Genomic DNA, 25119 nt, shown 5'->3' on the forward strand with positions numbered 1-25119 from the left:
CTGCCAGCCATCTTGTGGTGGCCATCTTGTGACCACATGGGGGCGGCCATCTTGTGCCAGGGCATGATGGTCAATTTGCATATTACCTATTCATTATATAGGATTTTAATAGAAGCACTAGAGATAGGGCTTATATCATTGAATGAGCTCTCAGATCTAATAAAGAGAAGTGCTGTGAATGGGGCTTTTCTAGGGAGTTGCAAGACAAATCAAATAAGGACAATTCTCTGAAGATGAGGCTGTTTGAGAGCTTCAAATCCATTTCCATCCCTACAGTGGCTGCTATACTACTGGTTTTCACAGCCACCATGGTTGCAAGGTAAGATGCCATTTTTTTCAATTGAAGAATTAACTGTAAGGAAGAGTTTTTTATTTATTTATTTTTGTTTGTTTTAGAATTGGGAGCTGTCATTTTGGACAAGATATTTAAAACCCTACTGTCAATCTTCCATCCTAAGAGATCCCATCCCTCTGAAAGGAAATGCCTTCAATATTCCTCCTAAAAAAAGCAAAGCAAAACAAAACAAAACTTGAAAATTGTTTCTTCTGCTCCCTGAGACAGAAGGACCATTGTCTTCCTACATTTGGCCCCACTGACCTCGACAGGACGTCCTGGACCTGGATCCCAGATGGGGAAAGTGGGTGGGTTGATTGACGCACTGGCAAGCAGTGTGAATTAGGATCTGGGGGTGGGGCAGGGCTATACCTCAAGACTCTTGAGTTTTTACTTCTCAACACCTCATTTCCATTCTAAATAGCAAAGAAATTACAGTTAAACTTAATTAGGGGTATGTAATAAAGTGACAAGTTTCTCACTAAATGTTCTCCTTTTCCTTGCCCTCTCTGGACGGACTCGGAAGACCATCTGAAGTTCTCACCCAGAAGAGGTTTCTACACAGGGAATGAGGTCTAGGATTTGCGTGTGAAATAGGGCTGCACTTGCCAGGCCGACCCCCTTTCCCCTGATTTCTGGCCATTTAAGTCAAGAATGGAGTGAGTGAACATGGCTGGTGGCTGCTGGGCTGGACCACTGGCCCCGGACTAGACCGAGCCGCAGAGGCTCAGCTAACGGGTGCGGACAGGTGTGTTGCGGAGCGGAGGCGGCGGGAGGGTGCTGGACGCGCTGGCTCAGCCGTCAGAACCCCGGCGCCGGGGGACGTGCGCGGCCCACCCGGTCGGAGGACTTGACAGATCGCGGAGAAAGAAAACAAAAAACAAAACCAAACCAAAGCCCACCAGCTGCCTCACGTTTCTTTGCAAAGAAATCGTGGGTGGAGCTCCGAGCTGGATGGTGGAGTAGAATTCCGCGAGGCCGCCTCCGCCCACCCAGCGCCCCCGGCCCCGGCCGGCTTCACCCCACTTTGGGCCCGGAGAGGATGTTGAGGCAAAGCGAGCGACTCGTCCTTTTGGTACTTCCCGGCTTCGCTCCTCAGTAGTAAACAAAGTATCGCCGCCGCCCCCACGCTGGTTTGCCTCCTAGCAATCAAACACCGAGAGGGCCAGAGGCTCACAGAAATACTCCAGAATTACTAGAAAATAACATTCAAAGAGCGAGAAGAGAAGAGAGAGGAGAGGAGAGAAGAGGAGAGGAGAGGAGAGGAGAGGAGAGGAGAGGAGAGGAGAGGAGAGGAGAGGAGAGGGGCGAAGAGAGAGGGAGGAAGTGGGGAGAGAGAGAGAAGAGAGAGAGGAAAGGGAGGAGAAAAAAGGGGGGGAGAGAGCGAGGGGGGGAGAGAGAGAGAGAGAGAAAGAGAGAGGGCGACACCTCATTACCCCCTAACCAACCCACTGCCGCCTCTCGGAGGAAAACCGGCCCCTCCCAGGAGAGAGAGAGAGAAACACCCCATTACCCCCTACCAACCCACTGCCGGCTCCGGGAGGAAAATCGGCCCCTCCCAGGACGGCGTCCACTGGCTGTCCCGGTGGCGGTGCCGCGCGTTCATTGGCCGCTCTAGTTGTCAGTCATGGGCGGGCCGGCGCGCGCGCCGCAGCGGGAGGGGGTGGCGGCAGATCCCGTAAGTCGGGCGGCCGCGTAGTAGCTGCAGTCTCCGCTGCCGCAGCCACATTCAACAGGCAGCAGCGCTGTGGTCGCGCCGCCGAGGAGAGCAAGCAACCCGCGGCGTGCGTCAGTTGTCCGGACCGCGGGCTTTGTCAGCAGGAGCGCGGCGCCGGTGCTGCCCGAGCCCGACGACTTTGGCCTGCCGTCCCGTCGGTGCAGCGGACCCGGAGGAGTCTAGTTGTTGATGGACTCGTGAAGTTAAGTTCTGGGCTCGCGCTTCCACTTCGCTGCGCCTTCCTCGCGGTTTCCGTCCGCTCGCGGCACCGATCTCGCCCCCAATCTCGGACCAGCTCTTCGCGCCCCTCCCTCTGGGCCCCCGGTCCTGCGCTCTACCCCTTCTTGGTTCTCCCGGGCTGGGGGAGGGGCGGGGGTCACCATGGCCGAAGCGCCCCAGGTGGTGGAGATTGATCCGGACTTCGAGCCGCTGCCGCGGCCACGTTCGTGCACCTGGCCGCTGCCCAGGCCGGAATTTAGCCAGTCCAACTCGGCCACCTCCAGCCCGGCGCCGTCGGGCAGCGCGGCCGCGAACTCCGACGCCGCCGCGGGCCTGCCCTCGGCGGCCGCTGTCAACGCTGACTTCATGAGCAACCTGAGCCTCTTGGAGGAGAGCGGGGACTTCCAGCAGGCGCCTGGCTCCGTGGCGGCGGCCGCGGCGGCGGCCGCGGTGGCGGCGGCGGCAGCCGCAGCTGCTGCCACCGGGGGGCTGTGCGGGGACTTCCAGGGCCCAGAGGCGGGCTGCCTACACCCGGCGCCGCCGCAGCCCCCGCCTCCCGGGCCGCTGTCGCAGCACCCGCCTGTGCCCCCCGCCGCTGCCGGGCCGCTAGCTGGGCAGCCGCGCAAGAGCAGCTCGTCCCGGCGCAACGCGTGGGGCAACTTGTCCTACGCCGACCTCATCACCAAGGCCATCGAGAGCTCGGCCGAGAAGCGGCTCACGCTGTCGCAGATCTACGAGTGGATGGTCAAGAGTGTGCCCTACTTCAAGGATAAGGGCGACAGCAACAGTTCGGCGGGCTGGAAGGTGAGTGGCATTAGGACGCACAGCAGGACCCGGAGAGGGGGTACGAAGCCCTCTACCTGCGCCTGAGGTCGCGGTGGGCAGATAAGGCAACTAGTTGTGCAAGTTTGCTTGTCCTGAAAGTGCAGGGCGCGTGTGCTGGGAGCGGACGAAAATTGGCAGATGTGGGTGGTGGACTTGCTCGGGACCAGAGGGGGGGGCAGGTATAAGAGTTCGCGCGCTCAAGTGAGGTTAGGATGGAATGGGGAGCGGGTTCGTTTAAGGGAGTGAGAAAAGTACGCCAAGAAATGGACATCAGAGCAGGTATAAAAGTTTGCCAGTGAAAGGAGAAGGGGGTTCACTGGGAGCTACTCCCTCACCCACAGCCCGCGCGGACTTTTGGGGCTGCTCTTTCACCTCCAGAATCTCGGGGACGAGGAAGGCTCCCTACGGACCCGTGGCGCGCGACCGCTCAGCCTTGGGCCGTGCTGGGACCCTTTTCCGCTGCGCTGGGCGGGTATGGGCGCGGCGAGGGGCTTCGGAGCCCCGCCAGCAGGTGCAAGGAGGATAGGCAGGGCGCGAGCCTGTTTATGGGGGTTGGCCCCACAGTTTTTGGAGGATGGTGTGCATTTTGCTTTGTTTTGATTTTATCCGAAGTGGCCTTGAGTACAGGGAACCGGGCGTGTCGAGCTCGAGGTAGCGCATCCGACGTGTGCAATGTGTTGGCCACCGCCTGCGGAGCCGTGGTGCCGGGCTGCAGGAGGCGAGTTAAAGTTCAAGTGTGACCCTCGGCGGGGGCGGAGGCGGGAGCAGGCGACAGCCAGGGAGGGGCCGAGAGTGCAGGAAGCAAGAACCTTTAAAGGGCCAGCGTGGCTTTTGGCCGGCCGCGGAATAGCGGGCCCAGCACTTCTCTATGCGAGGAAGTGCCCGAGGGTCCCAGGTCTTTAAATAGGCTGGAAGAGGCTCCCCTGGGTAACCTGGGCTGGGGACGGTAGACCTTTTCTCTCGCTTTGCCGCCTCAGTGTTACCACCAAGCACGGAGGTACAGTTCCGAGGGCCTCATCCTGAGTGTGCAGGCACCATAATAAAGATAATCATAATTTTTATATACAGCATTATCCTTGCTGCGCAATTGTTACACCAAGGTTGTTTTATATGCACTGTCAGCCCCGTCGTTATTGTGTGTCGTGTTGAAGTTCCTGGAGAAGGAAACAGGATTTTATTTTTTCCAGTGTGTTTTAGAGTAAAATTATCACTTACAACTTTATTATTAGGCACCCATGCAACTTACCAAGTGTTTCAAAAGGTAAAGTACCTCCTTACGAGGTTTACATTGTGAGTACGTGAAACACAGAGTTTACTTTTGTATAATTACTTATTATTTATTTTCCATATGAACAACTGTAATCCTACTTTTAACCCCCCCCCATTCTTTGAAGTCAGGATTGTCTGCCAAGTCCAATTTTACTTAACATTTGAATTTAACTACTTATCTTACCTGCTCATCTATCCATACTACTTGAGCTATGATAAAGCATTTGCCATTAAATTTTTTATTTTATTTTTTTGCCGTTTAAAGTACAGAGTATACTTACACCATTCTTTTACTGGTATGTCCTTGGAAATGGGTACAACCTATTTAAATTTGCTGTAGTGCCTTTCTTTAAAGGTAGAGAAAGCCAAAGTTTTAGGATTATTTTTAGTTTTGTTTCTCAAATGGCCTTAGGTCAGGGTATTATTCTTAAAATAGGAATATAACTTAAAGTTTTAAGATTTAGTGCACAGTAAAAAAAATATAGATAATAAAGCCAAATCATCTCTCAACCATTTTTATTAGATTCTTACTTGTTCTAATTTTTTTCTCAAATGCAATTATAATTTTATTATTTTTAAGAATTTACTTACCCGAGGTAGCAAGTCTATTAATATTAAGTATTAGTTAGGATTATCTGTCTAGACTTGGAGGCCCAGTGGTAGGACCTAGTAGAAACCTAGTGGGGCTTTGGAATGAAGCAGTCTGCCATTCTCGAGTAAATGCTTCAGGTGTAATCAAGAGTCCGTTGGTGCAAGTCAGATTACAGCAAGTGCATTTTCACTTTGAGTAAATGGGTATTTTAAGAAGAAAAGAAACAACATGAGGTGTTCTAACTCATAACTAAGTCTTCTGGTTAGTTTTCATAAAAATGAGTTACTTGTTAAAACCAAGTTTCACTCAGATCTGAAAGATTTTCCTGTTTTAAAGAATCATAAAAGGAAGAAATTCAGTTGTAAAATGCAAATCAACCCAAACTTAACTGCTTTAGAACTGAAGAGAGGTTGCTTAGGAACACTTGGTATTTACTGTGATGTACTATTATAAATTAGACTGAATGTTTAGTTAAATATAGTTTCTTGTGTTTTTCTTCTTACGGCCTGCCTGAGAATTTGTAAGTCATTTGCATGGACAAAGTACTTGGGAAGCTGTTAAAGGGCTCAAAAACTTCTAGTTCCTTACATACTGGTTATGTGTTTGGGACATGCATTTTGTATTTGTAGGGATGGTACCTTAAATCTACTTTACACTTGTTTAACATTTACTAGAACTGTCATAAGTTTACACACAAAGTAGAAGCTAAAATTTTTGGAAAACTCAAGATCTTTTAAACAGTAATTATAAATAGTGAAACTTCATTCCCATGACCTGTTTTTTTTTTTTTTTCAAATAGAAAGCTTTCTAGAGTTTGGGAAGTAGTATTGTGAGTTCTGACTCTTTTTTGTAATGGTAATTTTGAGTTGGCTCTTGTTTTTTGTTTTGGTATTATTTGCAACATTTAATTTAGGTGAAAAGAACGCTTCAACAAGACAACACATACAAAAAATTTAAATTGTTTTATTACTAAGTAGCTCAGATATTCTTTATTTTGGGATGAAGTTTCTTTAATTTGGTCTGTGAACTGAGAGTACATTTTCTTGCATTTTAAAATTAATATCTATTCTGTAATTGGGGTTTTAAGCTGTAGGTGAGTAATTTAATTAGCTATAGAGATCCCTTGGCAGAAGATGGCAGCTTTTTTGCTGCACAGTTAAATTTGACTTAAGTAATCCTGGTGAAGCCAACTTCTAGTTTGTTTGTTACTGAAATTACCTTAAGGAAAACTCTTTTTTACAGTTGGGTGAAAATTGCAATGTATGTATTTGAAGAGAGCATAAGGAAAGGGAATTAAAAGTGGATAATTATGCAGTCAAGTATATCTTACTTGCTAAAGATTGAAAATCGTGTGAAACTGATGTAAATATGAACATGTCTTATGATAACTATTTTGTTCAGAAATTCTAAAATAGATGCCAAGTATACTAGTAAGTATCTTGATTGAGACTCATAAGAACTTTATTTTTATTTTACCTATGTTTTTGTGGCAAAAAGGGGAGTTGTGGCAGGAGGGGCTTCTATTTCTGAATGATACTGAGCTTTTAAAAATCTTTTTTTTTAAGTGGCAAACATTTGAATATTGGAAAGGTTTAAAAGTTCTCATGTAAATTTTAAAAAAGTTTAAAGTTTGTGGAGACCTTCCCATAATTACTGAAAGTCTATCACATTGGCAGTGAACACAAATATTGCTAGATAACATGCACTGCACAGGGAATCTGAGTGTACAACTGAAGTGAAGATAAGGGGAAATAATACTCAGTGGTTAGTTAGAATCCCTAAGAGGCTGGAAAAGTTTTTTCTGTCCTTGCGCTCTTCATCCAGACTCCTAAACTGCAATTCTGCATGATTTACATTCTGTCTGTCTATCTATGTATCTATCTATCTATATCACGTTGAGAGAGAGAAACATTGATTTATCATTCCACTTATTTCATGCATTCATTAGTTGCTTCTTGTATGTATCCTGACCTGGGATACACCACAACCATGGTGTATTGGGACTGTGCTTTAACCTGGCCAAGGCCTGCATGACTTTCTGAGAGAGCAGCTGTCTGTATTTGTCTGGAATTTCTTTGGGAAGTCTGAACTATTTGTATGTTTCTGGAACACTCTGCCCTTGGAAACTACCCAGTACCCTGGCATCATGGGAATTTACTTGGCTGTTTTTTTTTCGTTTTTTTTTTTTTTTTTTTTTAGCATGTGTGTGCTGTAACTTTGGTGCTTCCTGGAATCCTCTTGGAAAGGCAGTATAAACCCATGGTGACTGGAGAGAGCAAAGGAGTTTGCAAATATAGGGAGCATCAGCGAACACTGTGGTTTTAGTCCTGCTTCTCTGCAGTTTAAAATTTGCCTTGGCCCTCATAGGAATAACTTACAGAGACTTGCCCAAACCCCCTGGGGCCTTTCTTGGGTCAGATAACTATTTTTTTTTTTTTTTTTTCTGTGCATACAAAATTCTGAAGTTGGTGTGGTTCTCATTTGTGAAACAGAGGACCAGATGAACTTGAAAAATGTTTATTTTGGCCCTAACCGGTTTGGCTCAGTGGATTGAGCGTCAGCCTGCGGACTGAAAGGTCCCAGGTTCGATTCCGGTCAAGGGCATGTACCTGGGTTGCGGGGACATCCCCAGTAGGAGGTGTGCAGGAGGCAGCTGATCGATGTTTCTCTCTCATTGATGTTTCTAACTCTCTATCCCTCTCCCTTCCTCTCTGTATAAAATCAATAAAATATATTTTAAAAAAAGAAAAATGTTTATTTTGGTGTAGAAGGGATGCAGGTTTGTATTTCAGTGGATATACTGTATACAAATATATTAAAAGGTTGGAAGAAGTCTCCCTTTTTGCTAATTCCTGATAAAAGTTTGTTAAAAACTTGTCAGTGGCACAGAAATTTTTTGCAGAGAATTACTCCTTGTTATTTGTGGTCTTGTAAGGAATATATGAAACAAGATAATACATTTTTGTATATTGGTGATTTCATATGATTCAACCTTTTAGGAAAACCCTTTTTCCACTGGCACTTCACTTTACTCCATGCATTCTACTTATGGCTTATCAATCTACCTATGGGTTAAAGCACTCTAAATACTGAGTCTTGGGTTGAGTTATCTTTGCCACCTGCAAGGTATTTGGCTGCCTTTCTTTTTAAAATTTCTTTTTCATCTGTTATATAGCTTTAGTATAGGCTAAAGAAAATTAAAAAAAAGTAGTTTTGATGTTAAGCTAAATAAAATTAGGATACCATATCTGCAACAACTTTTCAGTTTATTATTTAGTGAATTTTCACCATAATGCATTACTGAAGGACATATATTCAACGTGTCCTTTACTAGGTGTACCTGTTAATATGGATTTTTTTCAATAGATGGAGTTACACATATGTTGATATATATGTGATTTGATATGTATGCTATTTTGTTGTATTGACAACAAGCTTCAAAACTTCATATGTCAACTTTGCTGAAGGTGTTAACATCATAGATATTTTTATGCTTAAAAATGTCGAATTTCATGCCAAAAAAAGAGCATTTGTGGGAAGTTTTATTTCATTACTTTATTTTGAAGAAAAAGTTATTGTATATTTTGGGAAGCTTATGGTGAACATGCTCCATCTCAGGATACTTGTGAATGCTGGTTTAAACACTTTAAAAGTGATGGTTTCGATGTGAAAGACAAAGAACATCCAGGTCAACCAAAAAAGTTTGAAGACCAACAATTACAAGCATTATTGGATGAAGATGCATGTCAAACTCAAAAACAACTTGCAGAAACATTAAACGTTGCTCAGCAAACAATTTCCGATTGTTTACAAGCAATGGGAAAGATTTTAAAGGAAGGAAAATGGGTGCCACATCAACTGAACGAAAGGCAAAGGGAAAACCAAAAGTCATCAGCAAAATGTTGCTTCAACGGCATGAAAGAAAGTATTTTTTGCATCAAATTGTGACTGGCGATGAAAAGTGGATTTATTTTGAGAATCCCAAATGCACAAAATCATGGGTTGATCCAGGTCAACCCTCAACATCGACTGCAAGGCCAAATCCCTTCGGAAAGAAGACAGTGCTCTGCATTTGGTGGGATCAGGAAGGTGTGGTGTATTATGAGCTTCTAAAACCAGGTGAAACCGTTACTACTGATCACTACCGACAACAAATAATCCATCTGAACCACACTTTGATCGCGAAACGACCAGAATGTGCCAGAAGACACAGCAAAGTAATTTTGCTTCATGATAACGCACCATCACACACTTCAAAACCAGTTAAAGACACGTTAAAAGATCTTGCCTGGAAAGTATTAACCCACCCTCCATATACACCAGACCTTGCTCCTTCAGATTACCACTAGTTCCAATCAGTGGCACACGCACTTTCTGAGCAGCACCTCAAAACGTACGAATAAGTGGTCTGTGAATGGTTTGCCTCAAAACAAGAAAAGTTCTATTGGGATGGTATCCACAAATTACCTGGAAGATGGGGAAATGTGTAGCTTTGAATAAAGCACTTTTGATGTTTCTCTTGAAATTATTGTGTTTTCTTTGATTACAAAATCCACCATTATTAACTGGTATACCTAGTATTTCAGGCTGTATCCATTACTGAAAAAAAAAATACACACACACACACACACACACACACACACACACACAGTGGGACAGAGCTGCGTGATAAGCTTCTGCAGTCTCAAATTCTGTGTTTCAATGATTGTTGAAGCTGCACTCTTTTTAAAAAAAATATATTTAATTGATTTTTTACAGAGAGGAAGGGAGAAGGATAGAGAGTTAGAAACATCAGTGAGAGAGAAACACCCATCAGCTGCCTCCTGCACACTCCCTACTGGGTATGTGCCCGCAACCAAGTTACATGCCCTTGACTGGAATCGAACCTGGGACCCTTGAGGCTGCAGGCTGATGCTGTAGCCACTGAGCTAAACCGGTCAGGGCGAAGCTATACTCTTTATTGTCAGTAAATAAAAAAGGCCGTCAGTGGAGTTTTTGAGTCTTCCTTTTTCATTTTCTGTTGACCACCCTCTTTGTAGAAATATTTTCTTGTCTTGGACTCTATTACGTTGTATTATACTGACCCTCACCCTTCATTCTGACTTCTCCAACTGGTTTACTCATGATTTTTCCTTCTCCTATGCTCAGTCATGAGTATATGTTGGGACTAGTTGTGATCTTTTTCTCTGGTTGTTTTCTAGATGACTTACCCCTCTATTGTTCTATGTCTCCACGTACTAAAGGCCATAAATGTCCTACTTTCACCTCAAATTCAACATGACATTATTTCCTCTTCCTCTCAGATGAGGTTCCTGTCTTGAGTTCCCCGATTTGGTTCTTGGTCTACTTAGTTCTTTCCCTAGTTTTCAAACCTGTATGTCCTCTACACTCTTCCTATGGGTTCAATTTCCCCTAGTCTGTTAACTCTTTGTTCTTAAAGTTTTTTCAGACTTTCCTGTACTAGCTTCTAATCATTCCCCTAGGTCAGTGGTCGACAAACTGCGGCTCGTGAGCCACATGCGGCTCTTTGGCCCCTTGAGTGTGGCTCTTCCACAAAATACCATGTGCGGGTGCGCACGTACAGTGCGATTGAAACTTCGTAGCCCATGCACAGAAGTTGGTTTTCAGCTCTCAAAAGAAATTTCAATCGTTGTTCTGTTGATATTTGGCTCTGTTGACTAATGAGTTTGCCGACTACTGCCCTAGGTTAGCTCTAAATTCAGGCCTAGACCATTTTGTCCCTAGGATTTGGATCATCTGTGCTTCTACTGGAAATTCCACAAATTTTGCTTATAGTCTTCAAGACTCAAGTTAGTTCCACCAACTTTTCTTGGCTTGTGCTGGAAGGCATTTTTGCTTTGCTTGGGTTTGAACTGAGCTACACCAGCCAGGGCAAGTCCATCTTAATTTTTAAATTTGTTTTTGGAATGATGGACTAGCATTCATAAAGACATGAAAATAGGGGAAATATCAGAGTGATGGATACATGAAATACAGAAAGTTTGAAAAGTATAGGTAGGTTCTGGCTGGTGTGGCTCAGTGGTTCTATTCTTGGTCAGGAAGGTCACCTTTCTAGTCCTGGTCCAGGGACATGCCCTGGTTTTGGGCTTGATCCCCCATGGGGGTGTGTGTGCAGGAGGTAGCCAATCAATGATTCTCTCTCATCATTGGTGTTTCTAGCTCTTTCTCCCTCTCCCTTCCTCTTTGTATAGGTAGCAAAGTCTTGTCAGACTGAACTTGGACTTTATTATGAAAATAATATTGTATTATAAGACCAAATTTTTGTATGAAATGGTATCTTTGTTTTTGTAATATAAGAATTTATAAAAATGGGATTACATTTTTAGTTTTTTTTAAGTGCAACTTAGAAACACTATCATGTGTAAATATAGACCCACAGAATGCAATTCAAAGCCAGTAGTATACTACATTTTAAAAAATTTTACATTCAATATTATTTGGTAGTATACTGCATTTGATTTAAAACTGACATATAGAATTTGGTAATACATGGAACAGATTACATAATTGACAATATGAATAGTAGGCATTTACAAAATATTTAGATTTTTGCTTGGTCTGTTTTTGAAAATTAACTTTAATGTTCTAGGAGCAGAGTGATTCACACACAAAAATATCACTATTGAACATAATTCTTGTTTTTTTGAAAAATGAGAATTTCTGAAGTTAAAGTTAGAAATCTCAAAATATACTCAGGGTAACTGAAAATTATACTGACTTAAAAAGATGTTTTAAAATTTAAATATCAGTTTAAAAATATATATTTTATTGATTTCAGATAGGAAGGGAGAGGGAGGGAGAGATAGAAACATCAATGATGAGAGAAAATCATCGATCAGCTGCCTCCTGCATGTCCCTTATTGGGGATAAAGCCTGCATCTCAGATATGTGCCCTTGACAGGAATTGAACCCGGGACCCTTCAGCCTGCAGGCCAATGCTCTATCCACGGAGCCAAACCAGCTAGGGCTAAATATCAGTTTTAATATAGTATTAGCTGAATATTGGATATCCTGGGTATACTAGATCTTTATCTACTACCCCAATACGGGAATAAAGGAGATTATGAGATGCTTCAATGGATCCAGAGAAGGTTAAATTTGGCTAAACCCAAAATTGATGCCAAGCAGATTGACATTAACTGAATGTGTTCAGAATACTTGAGTCTGACTAGTTTTTAGTGAACTGTTTTACTGTTATGTTTGTACCTATAGTAGCAGACTACATTTTATTAAAAAGATACTCTGCCTGTGGTCTGGGGACAGTAAAGCAAAAGTAGACTGAATAGCTCCCTACTGTAGGGTTTTATTAAATGTGTAAGTTATCTTCCACATAGACAAAATTGCTTTCTAAGGCTCAAGTTAGTTACTAATGATGTCAGGGTAAACTACCGCGTTTCCCGAAAATAAGACATCCTCCGAAAATAAGACCTACTTACAGGTTTCCTTCTTGGTGAAATATAAGGCATCCCCCGAAAATAAGGCCCAGGCTCTGTCTCAGAATGAAAATTAATTTACCGTGAACTGGTCGCTAGGGCCGCCCTGACTGGCATCTAGCAACCAGTGACGTTATGCGGAGTCCTGACGTCACTGCTGTGTGGAGGTGGAGCGAAGGTCGGAGTGAGGGGTGAGCGCAGGGCGGGAGAGAGGAGGAGACTTTCGCAGATGCGTGTAGAAGAACAGGAGGATTAGAGCGGACGGGACGCGGTGAAGGTGGTGAGTGCTGGTCTGTCTCTGGTGACACTACCTGATGCTCACGGCCGCCTTCATGATGACTGAAGGTTCTCAGTCAGTGGCAGACCCTGCTCCAGCCCAGATCCAGGCCCCAGCAAGCCCAGTGACAGTCCCCAGGCAGGCCCCAGGGGGTAAGTGTCTGATAAAGGGGTAGGGGGATGTCTGGTGAAGGTGTTCAGTGGCACAGGGGTGGGGGGAGGGGGATCACTTAAAATGACACAGGAGGATCAGAGGGGGCAATCAAAATGACACAGGAGGATCAAAAGGGGTTACTAAAATGGTAACCCCCCCTGTGATTCTCCTGTGCCATTTTGATTCCCCCCTCTGATCCCCCCTGTGTCATTTTGAGTGATCCCCCTCCCCCCACCTTGATATCCCAATTCCTTTTTTTTTTTTACCCCTAGAAATAAGCGCAAAAAGAAAAAGCTACTCCGTGGAGTACAAGAAAGGAATCGTAGAAGACTCTTGGGGCCAAAATCTTACTGCTTTCTGCAAAGAGAAGATGTTGAGTATCCGATTGGTCCGAAAATGGTGAGCAGAGTATGGTAACCTCATTGAACAGTGGACAAGGGAAATGCTAAAAAGCGCAAGTGTGGATCAGGTCAGCAACCATTATTTTCCGAGCTGGAAGACCTGATCTATGAATGGGTTGTTGACAGGAGAGCAAAGGCTTTGGTTGTGAATAGGGCTCAGATTCAAGAATTTGCCCTTGCAATGGCACCAGAGTTTGACATAGCACCCAAAGACTTCAAAGCATCACAACACTGGCTGGATAATTTCCTGCAGCGAAGTGAACTGTCTTTAAGAAGATCTACAACATTGTTTAGGTTGGAAGATACTCAAGTTATTAAGCGAGCACTTGCATTCAAGTCCTTTATTGATGATGCTGACTTCTCTAAATACAATCTTTCCAACATGATTGCTATGGATGAAACTGCAGTGTTTATGGGCCAATCATCTCAAACAACAATTGTTGAACAGCGGGGTGCCTCCTTAGCGTACATTCCCTCCACTGCTTACGAAAGTGCACTTATTTCCTGTATTTTGGCAATTCGTCTGGATGGCACTAAAATCCCACCTTTAATCATTTCTAAGGGCAAGAAGGAAAAGATTGAACGTGTTTTGGGCGTTTTTATTCTTGAAACTGAAAAAGCCTGGGCCACACAAGCAGTTATAAGGAAGTGGGTCGATTTAATGCTGCCGCTTGTTATGCGAGGGAGCCAAAGAGGTCTGCTAGTCTGGGATGCAGCCAGCACTCACTGCGCTAAAGACATGAAGACATTTCTTCACGAAAGAAAAATAGATCAGATAATGATTCCCACAGGAATGACGGCCTATCTCCAGATTCTTGATATTGCAATAAACAAGCCATTCAAAGACAATTTGCGCATGGAAATTAATGACTACATTGAAAATAGAATGGAGAGAAATCAGCGTGGAAACTTTGTGAAACCTAAACTGCAAGAAGTTGTGACTTGGGTGAAGAATTCATGGGAGAAAATCACTGACAGTTGCATTGCAAATGCACTGTGAGCAGGCTACCTTGACAAGAAGTACTCATTTAAAGACAGTGCTATTGCTAAACATGAAAGATTTGGTCCACTGATTCTGAAAGAAATGGAGTCACAAGAAATTCACCAGGAAATTCAGGAATTGGATTGTTATGATGATGTTCCAGAAGATGATGACATGATTGTCATTGAATAAATGAGTAAATTCTTGATACTGTAGGATTCACAGTTTGTCTGGTTTGTGTTGACAACTACCGTACTACCGTACCGTATACAGGTAATAAATTTCCTTTATTTTCATTTAACAATAAATGTGTACCGTATTCTTCTTCATGGAAAAATAAGACATTCCCTGAAAATAAGACCTAGCGTGTCTTTGGGGCAAAAATTAATATAAGACACTGTCTTATTTTCGGGGAAACACGGTAGCATGATTACTAATGATGTCAGGGTAAACTAGCCAAACCAACTAGGAAACAGTATGGACTTGGCCAATCTAATTTTCCCTCTTATTGCTTGTAGATCGAGTGAATTTCAAAAAATTGCAGCTCATCTTTTCATTCCTTAAGCAGAGAGAAATATAAAACATCATCTTTCAACTTATGTCTCATCTTGGTTCTAATATTGAAGAGAAGTGTGGGATCATATCTCCCTCTGGAAGGAGAGGCAGAAGTCAATTTGTAGATCTCTGGGAAGATAGGTTATATCTACCAAAGTAGTGTGTCCCTACTGCTATTAAGTCACATGAATTCTTTCATTCTTAGGGATAGTGGATGGTGTATTTGTCTTCTCAGAAGAGAATGCCACCTCTAAAGTGTGTGTCTCATTTGTCTGCACTGCAACATCTGTGACCTGGGATGTGCTGTTACCTCCAGCAAGCCTCATGTATGGAAATCTTGAGGCTGCTACCCTTTTGAGTGTGACTTGGTTTTATCACCTGTGTATGTTGAGACCTAAAATGAAAATACTTTTCTGCAGTGATTAATTTTCCCTCCAGATGATATTTGTCTTAATTACAGTGTTGTTTTTTGTGTGGCTTAAGTTACAGAACTGCTGCCCAGTTCATCTGATTAAAACAAAGCTGTGATGAATAAGGAGGGGGGGAATTTGATTAAGCATCAGGATTGAGGAAAAAAAAAGTTTTCTTTACAACCCTCATCCCAAAGTTGTTACACAGTTGCCTTTGCATTGCCGGTGAGAAGCCTCATTATTGGTTTGCTGACTTAAACGTTTTGAAAGTAGCTAAGTGAACCTGGTATCAGGAAGGGGAGGGTACCTCAGTGGTGGCATTTTTGTAACAGCAGTAAAAAAAAGTTTAAAATTTCTAGGAGCATGATGAAAGATAAAGATTTTGTCAGTAGTTTGTTATTTCTCCAATAGTTATCTGAGGCTTGGAGGCACTTAATTATGCTTGCTCAGTCCCCCTTCCCTCCCAGTAGTTTTCCTTTTTTTAATCTAGAAAATTAGTGCCTTTCCTCCACCAGTACCATGCCCCAAAAGCCTGTGTGAGGTGGATTGAGGGAAATTCTATCTTGTTTGAGTGAGAAATCCCTGCAGACATAATGGGAGGGAAGGTCTTTTATCTTCCCAGTAATGATGAGGGTAAGAATGAAAAGAAAGGGCTTACCCTTCATTTTGCTTCTGAAAAGAAATGCATTTGGATTTTAAATTCACTTTGGAGAGATAAATTATAATTGGATTACATAATTTCTATGCTTGTAAATATTGTGCCCTTCAAAGCTGGAAAACATAACCACATAAATATTTGGAAATGGTCTATACAAGTAAATATCAAATACCTCAGACTGTTAGGTTGCTTGGAAGCAAGGTCAAAGGAAATGATTTACATACGGTTTAGCTAGAGACTTATTTTGGCAGATTCTTGAGGTAGTGAGCATCAAATGTGGGTTTTATTGTACTATATTGACAAGAAAGGAATATTTTTCAGCTATTCTCATATAACCTTAAGTGTAGGATTGCATTAAGATAAATGCATCAAGATGGGTGCATTCACTCACCACAATTTGTATCATAGATGATGTATCTTTTTGTCTCTGTGAGGCTTAATTTGCAGAATCACTAATTTGTCACAGCAGTGAGGGTTCGGTGTCAGGTTTCAGCCAGCGGTTCTGTAATTTGAATAGAGGAGAAACCCATGTCTTACTTCACCTGTCTGTAGCAGGGGACCTCCCTCTCTGAAGGGGGTTGAGGAAGAGTAGCGGAGGGAACTTGTAACTATCAACTGAAGTTGTTTATGTGCTTAGCACCAAGCTGGGAGCATTTCTCTAAATTTTTTCTGAGCCTTTCTGGATGGGTAGATATGCATGCCGTCATATATTTGCATAGCTTCCTTTGAAACAGCCTTCTTTTATGTAATCTGACCTAATTGATCTTTCTCCTTCAATCTTTTGCGAATTTAACTTTATCTTTAGTGGCTCATTATGACATTTGCATACAGTGAATATACTCTCATTCTCTTCTGTTACCTGTGCAACTGAAGTTTCTTGAGCCCTTTTAGAAGTCATGAAATAGAATTATGTTGTGCCTAGATATCTAGTTACTTATATGTGTGTGTACATATGTATTTTATATATAAGATATTAATGTACAGGGTGGGGCAAAAGGTTTACATTTATTCATATGGAAAATAATACAAAAATTCAAAAACTATAAGAAAACTATTTTGTGTACTCAAAATTGTAAATCTACTTTTGCCCTACACAATTTATGTGCATTTGCATTAACATGAAGGCTTTGAGATTATGATGTAATACTGATTTTAAACACAATATTTGGTGGCTTTACATTTTAGAAGAGGCCACCAAAATGGTTTTGATTGCTATTTTTGTTTTCTTCTGAAGTACTTGATAATGTAAAAATTAATGCTAAGGAAATTTATTAGGGTTAAAAATTTCTATAATTCGGCATGTCTTGATACTATTTACACCTCCCCCCCTTTTTTAATGGATACTTCCCAGTTACTCCGTAGTAGTTCTTTAATATTATATTCCGGTATTGTTGGGATATTTCTTCAAGGTGCTTTATATTTCTTGAAATGCTATTTTAACACTTTTCCTGACTACTGAGGACATACTAAAGAAAAAAAGTAAAAGGAAAGCAGAATTCAGATTATTAAAAAAAGTTAAAAAACAATGTTGTCACAAACTTCAAGAATTACCCTGCCCTCAATAGTCCCCCACCTTCTGTCACTGCCCTTCAGAGATGGTCCTTGTTCATGATCTGAATTTCCACTGTGGTGGCTAACTCAGGAGTATTTTTAAAGCAATCTGTTCAGTTTAGTTGAGTTTCAAACCATTTAATAAGTAGTTTGGATATTAAAGTTTGTGCCATTGCATTGCTTAGTGTGATTGCTTTAAGTTATACATGTGAGAGATATAGAATAAAATGGAAGTAATTTTATATTGATGTAGCCCGTATTTATGCTGAGTGCTTTTTCTCTACAACCTATGGGCTGGTGAATGTTTGAAGTTAATTTCAGAATTCATTACCTTTTGATTGTATACCTTATACATTGTATTTTTAAGAAAAAAATTAAAAATTAAAAATTATTGTGCCATGTGATCCCATTGAACAATGTAAATGATCTTGGGTAATATCAGATGTTGAATATATTCATAAAAAGACCCTACTTTATTTCTTTTGTGATGAAATTGTGGAGTCATTTTAAAGAAAGCTGTTTTTTGATGGCTATGGTTTTTAGCCTAACCATGACTTCCACCTGTGCTTATATAGAACACAAGAAAAGAAAAGGAAAATATTAAATAAAGGAAGTCATGAGCTGAGATCTATTCTACTGCGATTGACAACTAAGGCCTCCAATTAAGCCTCATTTACACTCCCCACCCTCATTTGTGTTTCAAATAACTTTTAAGACTGGGAGGAAAAAGTAATGAAGTCTGAGGGATAAAATGAAAACTTAAAACAGTTCAGATTCTAAGGTAATGAATGCATCTTCTAAAGGATTCCTTTCATGACTAAATTCTTTGTGATCCTTAACTGTGAATACACCCCTGGGATTTGAAATGGAGACTCCCTCACCTCCTTTAGTTACCTTCTTTATTAAGCTTGCTTCTGCCAGTTTCAGGAACTCACTTAAAAATATGATGTTGAATTTTATTAAGCAAACTGCATGACCTGCCTTTAAAACAAAAGCTCACAACTTTTGGTGAGATGTGCTTTCTCTCTCAGGCTGCTATCTTGTTGCTGTGGCCTGAAACAAGTTAGCAGCCACCTTCCTGAAGGACCTGAACGGGGCACACAGCATCTTGATCTCACTGATAAGAACATAATGACTTGTTAGATCACATTTATTGTGCAAATGAACTTGAATGTCACCAGGACAGCATACCTGTGTAGAATTAAAAGACTTATTTTTTTTTTGGATTTAATGCCCCTTCCATGTTTTTTATTAGGTTATAGCTTTTGGATTTATAGCTACTTATTTTGGCTATAAATATGTCAATATTATTATTTTTTGGTGAAATATAGGGCATGACCTTTGACATCTTGCTTGGCTATGCCTGAGCATTTGACAGCCTTCCATTTAAATGGAATTCCCTTGCTTTGTTTCCTGTGATAGTGTGGGAAATACACTTTTGGCTGTTTCAACCAGAAGTAGAGGAAGACAGGAAATAAGTAAAATTGAAACACACAAAGAGGGTATTAATTATTCCTTCGGGGTGTGGTTTAACTGGCATACTTTTTTATAGGAGTCTGAACCTACAAAAGTAGTTAGTGCAGAATACTGAGAAAATGCTATAATATTTAGTTTTGTTTTCTTTGATCGGGACTTGACTAGCTTGACATTTTAGTGCCTTTGAAACTGTTTTGCATTTAAGTAGACACGGTAGAAAGAACTAAACTCCCTGTCATGTCTTTTTTTTTTTGTGTGTGACTATAACATTAAACTGCTTTTAAATTCTGATCAGGCTAACAATTTTTTAATTTATTTTTATTTTTTATTTTTTTAATAAATCTTTATTGTTCAGATTATTACAAGTGTTCCTCTTTTTTTCCCCCATAGCTCCCCTCCACCTGATTCCCCACCCCACCCCATGCCCTTACCCCCCGCCATGTCTTCATCCATAGGTGTAAGCTTTTTGTCCAGTCTCTTCCCGCACTCCTCACACCCCCTTCCCCCTGAGAATTGTCAGTCCACTCCCTTTCTATGTCCCTGATTCTATTATATTCACCAGTCCATTCTGTTCTTTAGATTTTTTATTCACTTGATTTTTAGATTCACTTGTTGGTAGGTATGTATTTGATGTCATTTTGTTGTTCATAATTTTTATCTTTACCTTTTTCTTCTTCTTCTTCTTCTTAAAGAATACCCTTCAGCATTTCATGTAATCCTGGTTTGGTGGTGATGAACTCCTTTAGCTTTTTCTTGTCTGTGAAGCTCTTTATCTGACCTTCAACTCTGAATGATAGCTTTGCTGGGTGGAATAATCTTGGTTGTAGGTTCTTGCTGTTCATCACTTTGAATATTTCTTGCCACTCCCTTCTGGCCTGCATAGTTTCTGCCGAGAAATCAGCTGACAGTCGTATGGGTGCTCCCTTGTAGGTAACTAACCGTTTTTCTCTTGCTGCTTTCAAGATTCTCTCTTTGTCTTTTGCCCTTGGCATTTTCATTATGATGTGTCTTGGTGTGGTCCTCTTTGGATTCCTCTTGTATGGGGTTCTGTGTGCTTCCTGAACTTGTAAGTCTATTTCTTTCACCAGGTTGGGAAAGTTTTCTGTCATTATTTCTTCAAATAGGTTTTCAATATTTTGCTCTCTCTCTTCTTCTGGCACCCCAAAAATTCGGATGTTGGTACGCTTAAAGTTGTCCCAGAGGCTCCTTACACTATCTTCATATTTTTGGATTTTTTCTTTTTGTTTTTCTGGTTGGGTGGTTTTTGTTTCCTCATATTTCAGATCTTTGGTTTGATTCTTGGGGTACGTTGATCTACAGTTGAGTTTCTGTATATTCTTTATTTCAGACAGTGTATGCTTAATTTCTGACTGGTCCTTTTCCATTTTTTTGGCATTCTCATTAAGATCCTTAAAGGTCTCACTAAGTTCCTCAGCGGTTTTTAGAAGATTCTTGAGTAACCTTATAAATGTGGTTCTGAACTCCATGTCGTCCAGTAGTTTGCTTTCCTCCATTTCTTTCATTCGTGACATGTTTCTTTGTCTCCGCATTTTGTTGCTTCCCTGTGTTGATGGAGTGGCTTTGTGTGGTAGGTGACCTATAGGGGCCAGTAGCTCAGCCTCCCCAATCACCTGAAGTGGATGCCTTTGGTACACCCCTTTGTGGGCTGAGTGCAAAGTCTTGGTGTAGTTAAGCCTTGATTGCTGTTGGTACACTGGGAGGAATTGATCTCCAGGCCAATTGGCTGTGAGGACCCGCTGTGTCTATAATGGAAGAACTGCTGCGCTGGAGACACGCTTATGGTGCAGGACTTGTTTCAGTGGGGCTTTGGTGCTCACTGAGTCTGCTTCTTGAATGTGTCACTTATGGATGTTAGAAGTTGAAATCTGGTGTCTCACACTGACCACTAGGTACACTGGCTTCTGGATCTCCAATGGGGTGCAGGTCAGCTACTGTCTGAGGCCACCCAGCAGGAGCTACAGCGAGAACTACAGTTTTCTCCTCTTTGCTTGGGATTTGGAGGTTTTGGAGCTGTCTGACCTGGGCTGCAAGTTTGCTAGGTTAAGCTGCAATAGGGCAGGCCATTCATATGCTAAAGCTGCTGCTTGGAGCTTGGGTGGGTTTGTAGATTGTGCAGGGTGGGGTCTCAGGGTGTGACTAGGCTAGGGCGTGGCAAACAGCGATGGCTGCCAGTAAGCCGGCTCTGCGTCTCTGATGGAGTCCCCGCATCCCGCACCCCAGCCCAGTAAACAATTATTCCTGTGCGCAGCCCTGCAAACAAGCCTCCCTCACTTTCCGACTCCACGGCAGACAGTCCAGCCAGCTTCTCCCCGTAGGAGTTTGGGTGCCCCGCGTCTCTCCAGAAACTGGAGTTCAGAGTAATCGGGAGCTTGTCTCCCTTCGGGTTGAAAAAAGCAGCGCTCCCAGTCGCCCGTCGCCAGCCCGATACACGCGCCTCCGTACCTCAGCTTTTCAGCACTTGTGCACCCCTCAATGCTGTTTGCTCTTTCCTTCTAGTTGTAGAACTTCCACTCAGCCAGCTTTCCCGTGGTTCTGGGTGATAGATGTTTTGTCTTTTAGTTGTAGTTTTGAAATTGTTGTGCGAGGCAACAGTTTAGGTGTTTACCTACGCCGCCATCTTGGATCCTCTGTCTGTCATGTCTTTTTATGATGCTTTTACAAGTCCTAAGTGTGCCAGCAGCAGCACAGAAATGTGCAAAAGGAACCATATTTGCACTTCTCCCATGAGGGAGGAGGATTTTGCTGCTACTTACTAAAAGTTTACATGTGTGATTCTGTTTCCTGAATCTAATCAGAACCACCATAAAAAATTATCCCTTTTATCTTGTATGCATATATGCACAACCCCTAGACACAGATAATAGTGTTGAAGGCCTGAGGGTGGGGTAGGTGGTTGGGGGCTGAGGGTGCGGGCTAGAAAGGGTCAGTGGGAAGAAAAAGGGGACATCCGTAATACTTTGGACAATAAAGATTTAAACAAAATTATCCCTTTTGAATTGTCATGAAATTAAAATATCTAAAATTTGATGTAGAACGAAATCTTGAAGCCAGAGTTTTACAATATTTCTCTTTTAAAAGTCACAAGTCAACTTTCGCTTTAACTGCTTTAAACGGAAGATCATGATTCTCCTGCTCCCTTTTCCTCAATCTTCTAATAGACTTGCGTTTTGTTCATTAGTTGTTTTTTTTTTTTTTTAGTTTTTTAAAAAATATTCCCATCTAAGGCCAACACCCAGGGTACATTAGTTAAAAATGTAGGTTGTCTTATCTGTTCTGTTCTCGGTTGTGCACTAATTGAAGAATGCCACATGTAGCCTTCTGAGCTGTTGAGGATACATATCTAAATGGATCCTGTTATAAGGGCACTTACTTTTTATCATCTCCTACATCCTTCTCTATTTTTTCTAACTCCTCCTTTGCTTTTTCCTCCTAATTTTTAGCCCCCTCATTCAAATATTTGATTTTAATAAATTTCTCCCATGTGTTAATGTAAATTAAGTGAAAAGTTCCTTTAAAGGTCATTGTTGGTTACTGGTGTGTTCTACTTTATTGCAACAACCCTGTTGTGTTTACTACTGCCATTGGGAATGGTCACTGAATTATTATTAGATCTAATCCCATTCAGAAGTATTTACAAGTAGAAGATTTACTGTCTGACAAGTTGTCTGTATAGGAGTTATCTTAAAGTGTTGGCGTTCCCCTTTATTTCTTAGTCCAAGGGCTAAGTTTATTTGTGTAATAGAAGGTATGAAGAATTGTGGAGCATTTGAACAAATTTAAAACTACCACCTGATACAGGAACCATTTGGAGGTTTTGAGAATCCATTACCTCTCACATTGCTACAAGTTTATTTCTATATTGAACCTTCTTTGAAGTATGGTAGCAATCATCTCAGGTAGAAACTGCCGTTTTTAACCTTAATTTTAACCCTGCTGTTTGGCTTCTGTATTTATTTTCTTGCTAAAACAATAGAAAAGTTATTTTGATTTTCTGAACTTATGTATGCTATCCCAATCAATTGAATACTCCATTGATGGTGGTTTGAATATCCCATTGATTGTGATCTCACTGGTTATCGAAGCACATTCTTCTGGGAACCAGGACAGCTCAGTTACCCTAAATTGTCTCAGTAGCTACAGATCATGAGTTTCGGTTGACTCAGTGGTCCTGGAATCAGAACAGCACAATTACCCTAAATTGCCTCAGTAGCTACAGATAATGCATTCCGGTTGACTCAGTGATCCCAGAATCGGGACAGCACAATTATTCTAAACTAGAGGCCTGGTGCACGAAATTCGTGCAGAGGGGGAGTGGTCTCTCAGCCCAGCCTGCACCCTCTCCAATGTGGGACCCCTCGAGGGATGTCCGACTGCCCGTTTAGGCCCGATCCTGGTAGGACATCCCTCTCACAATCCAGGACTGCTGGCTCCCAACTGCTCGCCTGCTTGCCTTCCTGATTGCCCCTAACCGCTTCTGCCTGCCAGCCTGATTACCCCCTAACCACTCCCCTGCCAGCCTAATTGATGCCTAACTGCTCCCCTGCAGGCTTGATCGCCCCAACTGCCCTCCCCTGCAGGCCTGGTCACTCCTAACTGCCCTCCCCTGCAGGCCATCTTGTGGTGGCCATCTTGTGTCCACATGGGGGCAGGATCTTTGACCACATGGGGGCAGCCATCTTGTGTGTTGGAGTGATGGTCAGTCTGCATATTACTCTTTTATTAGATAGGATAGAGGCCTGGTGCATGGGTGGGGGCCAGCTGGTTTGCCCTGAAGGGTGTCCCGGATCAGGGTGGGGGTTCCCTTGGGGTGTGGGGCGGCCTGGGCGAGGGGCCTGTGGTGGTTTGCAGGCCGGCCATGCCCCCCGGCGACCCAAGCAGAGGCCCTGGTATCTGGGGTTTATTTATCTTCTACAATTGAAACTTTGTAGCCTGGAGTGGAGCCAAGCCTTCTGCTCCCTCGGTGGTGGCAGCCATTTCTGTTGGGATTTATGTATCTTCTATCATTGAAACTTTGTAGCCTTAAGCGGAGGCCAAAGCAGGCCAGGGCTGCAGAAGCTTGGCTTCCTGCATCGCCGCAGGCAACCCTGGCCTCCTGCTCTCTCCAGCTCCGTGGCTGCCGCCATTTCTGTTGGGATTTTTTTTTATCTTCTATAATTGAAACTTTGTAGCATTGAGTGGAGGCCTGGGCGGGCAAGGGAAGGCGGAAAGCGTGGCTTCCTCCATTGCCGGGGAAACCCAAGCCTCCCTTCTGCTCTCTGTGTCTGCAGCCATCTTGGTTGGGTTTATTTGCATATTCGCTCCTGATTGGCTGGTGGGTGTGGCTGGTGGATGTGGCTGGTGGTTGTAGTGGAGGTACGGTCAATTTGCATATTACTCTTTTATTAGATAGTATTGCCTCGGTGGCCCCAGATGATGTGTTTCTGTTGATTTAGTGATCCATAGACCCAACACTATAGATAACTACCTTGCTCAATTTCGCCTCTGTAACTGCTTTGTGCAAACCAGGTTCCTCATTCCAAACCCAAAGATGTAATCGATACCTTTGTGATATTCTGCATATAAGCCAGATGTGGCGAACCTTTCGGGGCTGCGAGATCTGGAGCACTTTTGCCCCCTCGTATGCCCCCGGCCTTTAATAAATGACTCCATAATTTGACGACTTGAGGCGTCCTTTGTGAGATTTGGGGTACAATACAACATCTTCACCTATTATTACTTCTGTCCCACATTCCCAGCTCAGCTTGCTTCTGTTTCTGGGTTTGGGAGCTACATTGAATTAGTTTATTTCCCATTCAGGTACATGAAGCCAATTCCCATCATTATTCTTTCCCCAGGTAACCAGTCCTAACTCCTTAATAAGCGCTTCAGGGAACTTAGTTTTTCTATATGTTATCAAAACCCAGAACCCCCAAGCAAGTTTGTTGTGGCTGGGAAATGGATGAAGTACACAGTGGGGTGGTAGTGTCCTGTCCAGGCACAGCATGCTTCTGGTAGGGTGGCTTGAAAAAGCCTGTGCTAGTGTTGGGACTCAGTCCCTTCATCCTGCTCCTCTACACCAACTGTTGGGTCCGAGCCCCTCTGCCAGGGACTGGATCCTTTTAGATGCTGGGTATTCAGCAGAGAAGCCATGAGAAGTTGTGAGTATATAAGAGAGTCTTTATTATAGGAGCCATTACTAATAAAGAGCCACTAGACAAAACAGTTCTTCAAAGCGAAGTCCCATAC

General features: G+C 42.7%; 1 protein-coding gene across 1 annotated transcript in view; it reads left to right on the forward strand.

Annotated features, from left to right (window-relative positions):
* Nucleotides 1-1996: 1996 nt before the first annotated feature.
* Nucleotides 1997-25119, forward strand: part of FOXO1 (forkhead box O1) — a 120165-nt gene continuing 97042 nt past the window's right edge. Inside the window, exon 1 of the mRNA XM_080659830.1 lies at nt 1997-3074. Within this exon, the coding sequence (XP_080515956.1) occupies nt 2433-3074 (642 nt within the window). The 5' untranslated portion in view covers nt 1997-2432. The remainder of the gene's footprint in view (nt 3075-25119) is intronic.

This window comes from Plecotus auritus (genome assembly GCF_963455305.1).
Source record: "Plecotus auritus genome assembly, chromosome: 3".
NCBI classification, from domain to species: domain Eukaryota; kingdom Metazoa; phylum Chordata; class Mammalia; order Chiroptera; family Vespertilionidae; genus Plecotus; species Plecotus auritus.